A 13986-nucleotide genomic window follows, 5' to 3' on the forward strand; every position below is an offset into this window, starting at 1 on the left:
AAACTGGGTTCCTCCTGAAGTAGCAAGGGACTTAAAAAACACTTCCCATGCCAAGTAAGCCCAGAGAACTTTTCCTGCTGCCAGCTGAGCTCTCAGGCAGATTAAACAAAGAAAAGAAAATGAACAAAATGGCATTAACAATAAAAAGACAGGAGTCAGCGTAAGATCCAGTGAAATGAAGCCATTTGTATGTCCATCTGCTCTTGTTAACCTAACTTGAACTCCCCACGTGACTACTTTGGGTCAAGAAATGGAGTGATTACAAGCAAAGAGCTACTGCTCTTTGTCCACACGAGGTAAGTAGTTTTAATCCTTGCAGCAATGCTCCATGCAAATGGGAACATGGTTTTGAAAATGCACCAAAGAGTTTCACATTAATGTGCAGATCTACCACTGTGAAAGTTGCCTGCTTTCAGGCAGGTAGAGTGGTTTATTCTGCTAGCAAAACAGACAGGGAAACAGACAAGAAATTGCTGTTAAAATGTGCCATAACTTCAGATGTAACCAAAAGGCTGAAATACTCCAATTTGTCTAGAGACTGCCTTTGCCAGCCTACATCTATGCTCTATCAGAAAGGATAAGGAAGAACAAAAAGCTCACCTCTGACTTAGCCTTACTAGCAAAAGTACATGCAGTTAAGCTGTGAAATAAAATTCTGCCTTTTTTTTTTTTTTTTTTTTTTTTTTTTTTAGGGAAAAACAGTATGACTTAGAGCAACAAAACCCATAAACTATGTTTCTCTAGGAGACCTTGCCAGTACAGTTTGGCCAGGAAATACATTTTAGTGTTAATAAACTTAAGAATAAACTTAAGAATAAACTTAAGAACATAAGATATTGCACAAACAATGTTAACAGAAATTGGAAAACAGGGAGTTGAATCCTCCTTATTGGTTGAAGTTTTGTCACCAGCTTCATTTGGGGTAGATTTTCACCCATAAATCCACAATCAATTGCTTTTATGATCTAGGTAGTTAGACTCAGGTATCCAGAACTATCAACACACAATTGCACCTGAAAAAAATTAATTGGTAGTCTCCATTCTACATATACACAGACCTAGTATTTGTACAATGCTTAACATACAATTCAAGCTACATACTTTGATGCTGTGATGACTTGTTTCATAAGGCCCCCCAGAGACTTTGATTTTCAATCATATAACCAATGTTGTTAAATAAAAAGTTCCTGGATGTGAGTTTCGTGACTGTGCAAGAGCTGTTATGAACTAAGGTTTCTGTTTCTTTCCTCTGTGATATACTGGCAAGATGCAATCCTTCTCCCAGTGAAATCAATATCATCTTTGTTACTGATTGCCAAAAGGGACATATTCTTAGGTTTGTGTACTGTCATTAATGGGCTAGTGACTCCATCTTACATCCCAGATTACCTCAAACTCACCAGGTCCTTACAAAAAAAGACCTGAAACATACTGAAATAATAAAAATATCAGCTTGGTGAGGACTGTTAACAATCGAATAAAAGGTTAACAATGGTTTAAAAACAGCTGAAGTTTTCAAAATTTTCAACACAGTGTCCTAGAAAACCAAAATATCATTAAACTTGCCTTAGAAAAGAAGCCTTTAACATCAAACAGTACTAGGTATTTATCTTCAGAGCAGTACATTACAGGTGACCTCTATAGATTGGAAATAGGATTACATCAACAAACCTTTCACTTTAAAGTGGTGGATGGTGTGAGATGAAAGGGTGCTCTCCCTAACATTTTACAGTGCTAGTGGCTCAGGTTTAAAGGAAGTATGCAACCAGGTATTCCCTGTCACATTCTAATCTGCAATACTGACATGGATGTGAAAAGCAAAAGCCTTTGAAAATGATACTTTCAGACGATGAAAAAAAACTGGAGAACTGTGCACAAATGGGTGTGAGAAACGTGAGGAGGAATACAGATAAGGAGATAAAGAGGAACCTTTACAATGAACATAGCCACATATGCCATCAGCAATAACTTATGTCTGTAGCAGTGTGGATTAGCTTCAGATGAAATGATATTAGAGTTTGAGGTTTAAGCCTAATACCCACATTTGGTGTCTCCTTGTTTCTGTAAAGGTGTCAAATATGTAGCCTGTTTTTCACAGCAGGCAAGCCATAAAGTTACTTTCCTGAATGGTATTTTACAAACAAAATAGCTACTTTTATTCAAAGATTTAGCAAACAAACAACCAAACAAAAAATGTAAAGCAACTTCAGTCCTGCTATTCCCTTTCATGATTTGCCTGGTGTCCTAGGCACACTGAGCTGGTTTGAACCACCCTTGTTTAGTGCAATAAGAAATTCCTATTTACTTCTTATTTGATGGTGTTTTTTTTTCCATCACACACACAAAAAAAAATATCAACAGATGCCCAATTATACTATATCTTGATATATCTTGACTCCATTATAACAATTCACATCATATCCAAAGGACTCCATGTGAAACTGATGAGAGGATTCAACTTCCCAGCACTACTCGTTTTAGGGATCAGTGCTTTTTCTGATGAACTGTTCTGATTCAATAGACCTGAGCTGGGTCTACAGAGCCTACAGCGGACTTTGTATGTCATACATCATATTAAACTTAAAATAATCATTATCTGGAAAATAAATAGAAATTATGAGAGGAGAATCTTGAGTCTCAAGTCTTCAGGGACTGATTTAGCACTGTAAAGTTTAAGCAGGCGTATACAAAGAAAGCCTGAACACTAAATGATTCATTGAAGCATCTGAATAAAGAAATACAATCCAAGTAATTATTTAACTCACTGCAGCAAAACTACAGTTTGAAAAAGTGGCTTACATTATCTCATCAATCTCATTGTTCAAAAGAGTGACTGTAACAAAGTAATCATAGAATATCCTGAGTTGGAAGGGACCTATAAGGATCATCGAGTCCTACTTCTGGTACCACACAGGTCTCCCCAAAAATTCAGACCACATGACTAAGTGCACAGTTCAAACACCTCTTAAACTCAGACAGGCTTGGTGCCATGACTCCTTCCCTGGGGAGCCTATTCCAGTGCACTACCACCCTGTCAGTGAAGAACCTCTTCCTGATATCCAGCCTGAACCTCCCCTGTTGCAGCTTGACTCTATTCCTGTGGGTCCTATCACTGGTCACTAAAAGGAACAGATAAACGCCTTCCCCTCCACTCCCCCTCATGAGGAAGCTGTAGACTGCAATAAGGTCTCCCCTCAGCCTCCTCTTTTCCAGGCTGAACAGGACAAGTGACCTCAGCCGCTCTTCATAAGTCTTCCCCTCTAGGCCCTTCACCATCTTTGTAGCCCTCCTCTGGACACTCTCCAACAGTTTCATGTCCTTTTTGTACTGTGGTGCACAAAACTGCACACAGTACTACTCAAGGTGAGGCCACATCAGTGCAGAGTAGAGCGGGACAATCACTTCCATCAACCGACTAGCAATGCCGTACTTGATGCACCCCAAGATATGGTTGGCCCTCCTGTCTGCCAGGGCACACTGCTGGCTCATATTCAGCTTGCTCCAGCAATGCTTCATCCAGAATTTGTCTCTAACTCTATATCCTACTGGTACAAAGTGAGTTAAATACATACTCATAAAATCTGTATATGTTCCTCACTATTACTTAGTGACATGAAAACTATTTCTTAACAGTATTCTACAGTAGTGTCCAACATTTTTAAAAGCTTTACAACGCCCCCTGAGCTCCATGTTTGGTGGTACACTGACTGCAAGCCAGTTGCTAGTTCTGTATAAAGAAGAATATAGCCCTCTGTTGCCAGACACTTCCTTTATTCTTCATAGTTTGAATTTTGCTGGAAGAGATTTCAAATCTGACCACAACAGTTAAGGAAAAAAGAATGCATTCTAATATAAAATATACAAATCAGAAAATATATACAACTAACAAAAACAGACTCAGTACTACTTGATGAGAGGTATTTGTTTTCCCCTCCAACATTCCAGTAATGTAAAACCAGTGTATAAGGTAGAAAATCATTTTTCAATTTCAGGAAACATCATTACTAGCTGCCAAAAGTCTATCCATATAATAAGAACTATTTGCTAAAGCTGAACACCTGCAGTTTTATAGAAGGCCTCCGAGGACAGCTGTAAGTAAGTATTCCAGTCTACTGATACAGCAGCCAATCAAAACCTGAAGGTTTTGTCTCTGAAAACAACACGTTTTGCTAGCCAGGGCTACATTTGCATGTACAAACATTCTATTTAGACAGATAGATAGACAGACAGACAGATAAATACACCGATCTCCTGAACATGATATAATGCCTCATATGCAAAAGCCAAGGCTAATGAAGGAGGTCCTAGCTGCATCCTAAAAGTACAGTTTCCTGCTTCCAAAACACTCTTGGAAGCACTCCAGAGTGCTGGAAGTTTGCATTGTAGCAAACTGTCATACAAATATGTGTGTGTTAGTTGCCTTCCCAAATACAAGTCAATAGTTTTGAATAGTTCATAGAAAATGATCAGTACAAATGAAACATCTTTCTCATAATATATATAAACAATCCATGCACTCCACTAACTCTGCTGGCTTCAGTCCTACCACCATTTCAGGTATTAATAAGATATACTTTTTATTATTTGGTCAATGACCTCATTAACAAAGTTCTGCTATTCTTATTTAATAACAGCCATACACTGTTACTAAAAGGTTATGCTTCTTTACAGAAATTTTACCTACAAAAAAATCAGTCCTTATATTTAAAAGTCCGTGCATATTTATGAACTACCAAAGCGCTCTTATTAAATTCACATGGACAAGGTGAATATGACAGAAAATAGCCAGACTTTAAATGTGGAGAAATAGCACAGCAAGAAAGAGGACTCTCCCTTCTCACTGCACTGCGATAAAAAGTATTTCCCACTACTCTATTGCCATCCTCCTTGGCTGGTGCAGATTCTGTCTCAGATCTCCAGCTGCATTAACCATCTCATACCACAGGTTTTGTGCACACATGGTATATTTGACTCCAGTAATTAACCCACAAATGACCAATATGTCCAGAAATGTTACAGTAAACAGGTATCCAGATAGAGGACACTTCTTTACCCTTTTGTCCATCTGTTTGAAGATGAGCTGAAATGCTAGATGCTGCTTAACCTGGTATCTGCTTCTCACCTCTTCCACAGGCAGAGGTCATGAGCATAGACATGCACAATGAAGAACTTTTTCCCTCCTCCTCTGAGCAGAGAAAGGAGCCTATCTTCCAAAACATTTTTCTGAGCACGCACAGTTTTGCTAACTGCCAACCAGGTTCCATGTCATGCAAACTGTGTGCTGAATTTCAGCCTTTTATAATCCACTAAGTAGAATCTTCTGCAAAGAGAAGGATCTGGAAGACATATAATTTGAGATACAAATAAACTTAAAAAAAAAAAAAAAAAAAAAAGCATGAAACTCTCAATTTCAACAGGTGTTTGTAAAGCCAGAAGTAGCATTGTTCTTGAAGTGAAACCATAAACTCTTTTCAATGTACTTCTATGTAAATGAGACAAGCTCAGCTCTTATCTAAAGGTAAACAAAATGAACATTATGCACCATCTTCCAAACTTAAAGGAAGAAATTAACGCTGTTAACTGAGGGAGGGAGGGAGGGGAGGGCAGGGCAGGGCAGGGCAGGGCAGGGCAGGGCAGGGCAGGGCAGGGCAGGGCAGGGCAGGGAAGGGCAGGGAAGGGCAGGGAAGGGAAGGGAAGGGAAGGGAAGGGAAGGGAAGGGAAGGGAAGGGAAGGGAAGGGAAGGGAAGGGAAGGGAAGGGAAGGGAAGGGAAGGGAAGGGAAGGGAAGGGAAGGGAAGGGAAGGGTCTACTCTTGTCTTGGCTCTACCAGCTTTCCATGTACCATGGGGTCACTTCACATATTATACACAATGGAAAAATGTGAATGTGGGAATGGTTTTAAGGAAAGTTTCAATAACTAGACTCTAACAGAACCTCTGTGTATGCTCAGACTTGTCTCCTCCTCAGTCATGAGTGCAACCAAATGACAGCAGGTCCGTGGCTTACCAGAAGAGTTTATCTTCATCTCAGAAAGACTTTTTTTTTTTTTTTTTAATGACCTGATTTAAAAAAAAAAAAAAGGGGGGGGGTCTATGCCAGACATACTCGTGGTGCCTCAAGTAAGGTTCAACCCATAGTGAAGATGAAGGTCTAAAAGCAATTAAGTAACTTTAAAAGAACACTTACTCAAGCAGTATCTATTCGCTGTGGCCCAATAACCACATGCTTATCTATAATATCAAATAATGTAACATTGCACAATCTGAATTTTCAATTCTTCTGGCTGACGCTCTAGTCACACCAAAGTCAGTCTCTACTGACTACTTTCCTGAGGCCAGATTTCATCCTTGTTATTTGGAGAATTGGCATTCTGCACTGAATATCTGGATATAAAAGCACAACAGAACACAGGACACAGAATAGAGTTTGCATTACATAAAAATATTTTTTTCATAGAATCATTAAATGCTTTATGTTGTAAGGGATCTTTAAAAGGTATTCTAGTCCAAACCCCCTGCCATGGGCAGAAACATCTTTCAGGTTGCCCAAAGCCTCATCCAGCCTGTTCTTGAACACTTCAAGGGATGGGGCATCCACTACTTCTCTGGACAACCTGTGCCAGTGCCTTGCCACCCTCATAATGAAGAATTTCTTACTTATATATAATCTAAATCTACCTTCTTATAGTTGAAAATCATTACCTCCTGTCCTAACACTACAGGCCCTATTAAAAAGTCTCTCCCCCCCTTTTTATTTTTTTATTTTTTTAAGTAACGAAAGGCTGTAATAAGGCCTCCCTGGAGCCTTCTCTTCTCTAGGCTAAATAACCTCAGTTCTCTCACCTTTTCTTCATAGGACAAGTGCGTCAGACCTCTGATCATTTTTGTGGCCTTTCTCTGGACGTGCTGTAACAGGTCCATGTCTTTCTTTTGCTGGGGGCCCCAGAGCTGAACACATACTCCAGGTGTGTGTGTGCGTGCTTTGTTTTTTCACTTGTATGCTTCCAGTATGGTGCATTTTCTACACGAAAATTCTTGTTCCCTCTTCATTATGTTGTAATTTTATGCATATCTCTTATCAAAGTAAATATATTTTCTTTGGATTAAGAGAAATATCCCACTGTCCAGGTAAGCACTACACAAACACAAAAATGACATCCAAAGAAACTGAAATGGTCATCACTAGACATCTTTTCTGAGAAAAATTAATTTCTGAGAAATTTTTTATTTCTAACAAGGAAATCTAAAAATTATATCCTTAGCATACAATCTTATACATTGTTTAAAATATATGTTAGTAAACCTACTGAAAGGATAGTTTTCCACAACAACCTATAGCTCCTTTTATCTTGTAACTGTGTAATTGTAAATATATATATATGGCTCATAGACATTCATTAATTTTGTTATTGCTGACCATCAACTTTCTACAGCAGAAGTAATAACTTAATTCTTGGTTCAAGTTCAGTAAGAGCTCAGAATGATGTTTTAGTTAGAAAGAAAATCCCTTAGACTCTACACAGGCAAAAGCTGGCTATTGCAGAGGTACCTGTGTTTAAAGGGTTACATTTAACAAATTATTCATAATTACTTTTTTTTTTTTTTAATTAAAAACTGATCATTAGTGAAATATTTAATTCCCTAATTTGATCACAGCAAAAGCAGGAAATTCACAGTTGACATTCCTACAGAAACTTTAACTCCGTCCCACTGTGTATATTCATTTCAACTGAGCCTTTTTTTTATGACCTCATAACACATGTGAAATTAAGGAAGGTGCTAGGAAAAAATCCTAAAATTCATGTAAATCAGACATATGTCATTAAGTTCCACTATCACAGCAGTAGCATTTGAGCATGGAGATTGTATTCTTAATAAAAATTATACATGTTGACTATTCCATGTATTTATTGAATATTATTGCCTGTGAATGCACACGTTCTACCAATATATCTGGTTGCTCACCTTTCACATTAGAATGGTTACTTTATCCACACCTGGATGCAAGAAACCTGGCACTTGAAAGAGTCTGTTAGGTATCAGTCTCCAGGTAAGTGCTACTAAACTGAATCCAAATTTGGCTCCTGGAGGTCTACAGTCATTTGCGTTCCAACTAAAATCTAATAACCTACCAATCCCAATCTGTCTCCATACATAGAAAACTCAAATGCTCTTGGCAGTGTTTTCCCAGAACCAGAGCACTAGAATAGTGAGGGCATCAACTCTCCTGTGCTCCTACATGGAATTGGGACAGGCTCATCTAAGATTATGAGCTCTGGGTCTGCTGTATACAGACTTATTCCATTCCACTTTGCTCTAAATTTCACATTAGAATGGATGCAGAGTGGCACAGAAACATGAACCTATCACAAACCTGGTATGTACATCCTAATAAGACCATTTGCTGTAGTGAAGGTAAATGTGATGCAGTTCCTTCCCTTGTGGGTTTTCAGGAATTGGCCCAAGCCCAACAAATTCAACACTGTGTTGCACCTCACAAATGAAAAAGATTTGTTGCTGCTCCCCTCAGGATGTTCATCATCTTGGGTTTACCAGCAGACCGAAACAGGTTCCATGTATTTGTGGCCCAAATTGGCCTGCACTGGGTGACACTGTGAAGTCTCTGTACTCTACAGGATCTGGATAGGCTGCACCGATGGGCTGAGGTCAACTGCATGAAGTTCAAAAAGGCCAAGTACCGGGTCCTGCACCTGGGGCGCAATAACCCCAAGCAGAGCTACAGGCTGGGAGATGAGTGGTTGGAGAGCTGCCAGGCAGAGAAGGACCTGGGAGTATTGGTTCATAGTCGGCTGAATATGAGCCAGCAGTGTGCTCAGGTGGCCAAGAAGGCCAACGGCATCCTGGCTTGCATAAGAAACAGTGCGACCAGTAGAGCTAGGGAGGTGATTGTCCCCCTGTACTCAGCTCTGGTGAGGCCGCACCTAGAGTACTGTGTTCAGTTTTGGGCCCCTCGCTACAAGAAGGACATGGAGGTGCTTGAGCGGGTCCAGAGAAGGGCTGTGAAGCTGGTGAGGGGCCTGGAGAACAAGTCCTACGAGGAGCGGCTGAGGGAGCTGGGCTTGTTCAGCCTGGAGAAAAGCAGGCTCAGGGGTGAACTTATTGCTCTTTACAGATACCTTAAAGGAGGCTGTAGCGAGGTGGGGTTGGTCTATTCTCCCACGTGCCTGGTGACAGGACAAGGGGGAATGGGCTTAAGTTGAGCCAGGGGAGTTTTAGGTTGGATGTTAGGAAGAACTTCTTTACTGAAAGGGTTGTTAGACATTGGAACAGGCTGCCCAGGGAAGTGGTGGGGTCACCATCCCTGGAAGTCTTCAAAAGAGGTATAGATGTAGAGCTTAGGGATATGGTTTAGTGGGGACTGTTAGCGTTAGGTCAGAGGTTGGACTCGATGATCTTGAGGTCTCTTCCAACCTAGAAATTCTGTGATTCTGTGATTATTTACAAAATGAGTACAGCTGAACAATAACCTCCAACTGTCCCTGAGGAAAACAAATGGACAAAAAAAAACAAGTGTTAAATCAGTTTCTTTGAATTCTGTAAAAACTACTGCGATGGGGTATGTAAAAGTTTAGGAAACTGATGAACTTCTCAGATGTCTGCAGGATAAGAAGCAGCCAGATAGAATTACTGGGGCTCATGTCATTAGAAATGACACAAATACATTTGTTTTTCTCTTTCCATTCCAATGGAAATGTTTGTAGTTGGTTTCCAAAATGCTGAGTAACAGCCAATAGAATACTAACAGTTCACATAAGAGCATTTTGATAAGACCTCATTGGGCACCTTCATTACCCATTCCTCTATGTTGAAATGATTTTTGCTACTGTCCTGTAAAAAGTAGTGCAAAAAAACCTTGAAATAACATTTTGATAAAGATCTTATTTATTTATTTATTTTAATAAAAAGCCAGTTAGACAATTCCTCTTAGGAAACAGTATGTACAAAAGCAGTACCAACAGATTGCATTGGTAGATAAATAAAGGGATTTAGGCTCTGAAAACTTGCTCAAAGTTACACCAGATAATATGACTGTAATAGCTTTTTTTTTTTTTGGCAAAAGCATAGAAGTTATGGCATTTAATAATAATGTATTATCAATGTATTAATAATAATGTATTAAAATGGTCATTCTTTAATATCTACTCACACTTTAAATCATCTCATAACTTTCCTATTACAATGCAGAATAATATACCAACTCCCTGGTTCATCCTTGCTTTGAAATTCTGTGGTGGCACTTGGTAACCACTTCAGTCCTGACTAACAGCTTCAGTGGTCATTGGATTGGATTTTAATATTGCAGGAAATTCAAGCAAACCCAGAGAAAATTCTACCAGTTAGCATTGCAGATGATATGTGGGTTAAGCAGTAGGTTAAAGGCTAATAAGCTGAAAGATGTGAGTGTATGGCTGTAAACCATCATGGACTGCTTTGGATAGGCCATTTCCACAAGAATTTACAAACTCTCCAGGAAACCAGTGTCTTCAGAAGCAATCATGTGCCCAACCAGCACTGTGGAACTGGGTTTATTTTTTTTCTGTGACTTCCACCTTAAAATAAGGAAAACAGATTTTTCTCAGATTTTTAGGAGGATAAGTTCACTAAGGGCTTAGAGACAATGCAAGAGAGAGAACACCGGGAGTCAAAGAACTTTTTGATTCCCAGTCCCCATATTAAAGGCAATTTAATAGTCTTCTGATGAAGAATTAGCTTATTCAAATATATTTACTAACAGAATATAACACTGACAATTTTATTTTATTGAGTGCTTTTCAGTAGTCAAAAATGAACAGTTGAATGAATTTGAATACTTCTATAAAAGAGAGAGAGAAAATTACAGATATATTGCTTTTCCTTCAAGTATAAAAGAAAAATATCCAAGATTGTAATTCAATAAGAAAAGCCAAAATAAGTGACTATTTTTGAGTATTTTACTGCAAAATCCTTTCCAGAATAATCATTTCAGCTACAAAATTTTCTACCTTATTAGTTTTCTGTATTTTTGGATATCCACAACGAAATGGTAGAAGTTCAAACTACAACTTTTTTTTTTTTCCCCACTACATAATTCAGAAAGAACAAGAGGAAAACAGTTGTTTCCCCCATTATCAGGTAGTAAGCAAAGGTATGCCAATAGGAAATTAGCTTACGCAATTAACTTTGTGCAGCATCAGTGTCAGAAAGTGAGGATTTGCAGCTGAATGTTATAATACCATTTACAGTAGATGTATTTGAGCAATGCTTCAATATCCTTAGTATACCTACAGTATCATACTCAGCTATGAACAAGTGCAAAAAGAATACAAATCCCTGTTCTAATAGAGTCAAAGCCTAAAGGCAGAAAAAAGGGGATAATGTGCACAACTTTTCCAGCCTTCTACTAGGAAAGCCCATATCCTAGAAATACCCACTTACGGTGGCAACAAAAAGTTAGAATCTATGAACTACACAACACCCCATTAACACAAGAAGTCTGTCTTTATGACAAGCGTTAGGAATTCCTTAACAACTAGAAATGTTCAGAAAAATCCAGGACCTTTTACCTTTAAAAAGTAGAAGGGCTTCTTCAGTCCAGTAATGAACCTTAGCACATGAAAAAGCATTAATACAGAACTGAATCAAATTAAAGGGTTTAAATACTTAAGTAATTTTAGTATCAGTTTCTAGTGTCATCTTGTTGTCATCTTGTTGTCCTAGCAATGACCCAAGTCAGACTTGTACAGCAGCATAAAGGAAAAGCAAAATTTTACACAGATGAAGAACACTTACTGTGCTTGGTCTGGCATTGAGTCTTCTTACAGGAAAAAGAAATAACACCTTGTCCTGTCACTTTTGGACTACGTTGCACAAATTTGCAACAACTGTTCTAGAAGAGTGTGTACCTGGGCTCTATAGAATTTATTACAATCCTGTGTTACAAAAAAGGAGATCTCAAGACTGTCTTACTCTCAAACTATGATTTTTTGATAGTTATTTGAAGCACTGTGATAAGTTACAACATGCATACCTTCTGTTTTGCCCAGAGAAGGGAATGAAATAAAAAATAAAAATAAAAATAATAATAATAAATAAATAAATAAATAAACTGTGCCTTTTAAAGAAAGTAAGAACTAAACAAGAATGCAGGTGCTGCAGCATCAAATAATTTTTGAGGACATAATTTAAAAATAAATAAATATTACAGATATAGGAATAAAATGCAATGTTAACAGAAGAGAAAAATATTTTTAAAAAGCAGCAGCAAATGAATTCAGCAAATGAGAACTTCAGACAAAAAGAAGGCTAACCACAATAGGAAATCATGTTTACATACATGTTAACAAATTTAAGTGACTATTTGGAACTTAATTATATGTTAGGCTTGGAAAATGTATGAGCAAAAGTAAGTAGGACTATGCATATGTAAGTGTATATGCCATCCATATATGCTCCTCAGACATTACAGTTTACTGTCTGAAATTTCTTATTATTACTGTAATATGAAAGTGAAAAAAAAAAAAAAGTTGAACTCATTTGTTTAGTCAATTTTCAAAATATTCATTCACAATGTTTCAGTCAGCTATGGCTACAATAAAATTGAGAAAGACTAGGTATATGCTCTTGAAATGCAAAGAAATCACTTGAAACATAGAAAAAAAAGTAATATTTTATTTATTTTCTAAGCTTTTTGTCAAATGATACCTATGGTACCTATCTTCACCAACTCAGAATGTGGCTGGTTGCATCTTCTGCTTGTCAAATACTCATGGGGAATGTGCTATCTGTGTATCTGAGCATCAGAAAGCACAGACACCCTTGTTATTCTCTGGAGGCAACACCAGAGTAATTAAAGAGGGTGCAAAATAAGATTTAAAAAAAAAAAAAAAAAAAAAAAAAAAAAAAAAACAAACATCACAGAAAGAGTAGGATGGAACTGAGTGAGGGCTTCCACATCAGCCAGGTAGAGCCATCAGAAGCAACAGGAAAAGCTACAGCTGGGTAGGATTTTTGAAAAGCGAGACCACCTGTATTTGGAAAGAACACCAATGTCTACAAGAAAGATTTACATGTGTGTAGGTGTGAGATAAAACAGATCCTATTAAAGGAAGCTATGCAAACTAACTGAGTCTATATGTATTTATAGGGGAGAGAAGGAACAAAAATCAATGGCAACAGACACAGGATATGAATTTGGAAGGTAATTCTACTACAACTTCTTCCTACATCTGCCCAAATAGGATCTGGGGCAGATTCTGACCTCTGTGAGCAGTAGAACAGGGATGACAAAGAACTAATCCATTGCACTCCTACCAGGGCTGCTCAGAATTTGCTACAAGGAAGTGATGCAAAGCAGAGCAGACAATTCCAAACTGAGGGAACTTACAGGGGAAAACCTGAAGTAAATAACAGAGCACATGGTTCAAGGTAACACAGTGCCATTCTTAGTCAAAATTATTTAAAAGCTAGACAAAACAAATAGGAATATGTCTGCCCTAGTAAATGGGTCTGGTTGTAACATAAATAAATAAATAAAACACTACAGGAATAAAAAGGGAATTTAGTTAGAACTCCAATACAATATATCACTCAAAGTACTGAGCACATGGAGAGAGTTGCCAAGTGAAATCATCAAAGTAAATGATATAGATGAGCTTAAAAGATACTTAGACATTTTTATGGCGAGAGAGAAAGAGAAAAAGGGATTGAAGGATACAGTAGATACAAACCAGGCAGTAAGGATTGCAATAAACTTAAAGGAGAACCTTCTTGGTTCAAAAGTACTTTTCCGGTCCAGAAATTCCTTTTGCCCATACTGGTGATTAAATGAAACTAACTCCTTATATGTTAAGTATCTGCTAAGCACCATAATCATTACTCCAGAAGTTATGATAGACAGCTGCATGCAGAAAATCCTCATGATTTTGCTTTCCTTCTGGCCACAAAAAGCTACTGTGTTCACTGACCAACTCTGTAACATATATCACTAA

The 13986-nt window shown here is 38.0% G+C and overlaps 1 protein-coding gene across 8 annotated transcripts in view; it reads right to left on the reverse strand.

Moving 5' to 3' along the window:
- SUGCT (succinyl-CoA:glutarate-CoA transferase) overlaps positions 1 to 13986 on the reverse strand; it is a 320540-nt gene that overhangs the window by 99725 nt on the left and 206829 nt on the right. The window contains exon 14 of one of the 8 annotated variants that reach the window (XM_084509768.1): positions 10027 to 10569. The exons of the other annotated variants lie outside the window; for them this stretch is intronic. Coding sequence (XP_084365894.1) covers positions 10546 to 10569 — 24 coding nt within the window. The 3' untranslated portion in view covers positions 10027 to 10545. Of the gene's footprint in view, positions 1 to 10026; positions 10570 to 13986 lie in introns of those variants that run through there. 8 annotated transcript variants of the gene reach the window in all.

Source organism: Aythya ferina (assembly GCF_964211825.1).
Source record: "Aythya ferina genome assembly, chromosome: 2".
NCBI classification, from domain to species: domain Eukaryota; kingdom Metazoa; phylum Chordata; class Aves; order Anseriformes; family Anatidae; genus Aythya; species Aythya ferina.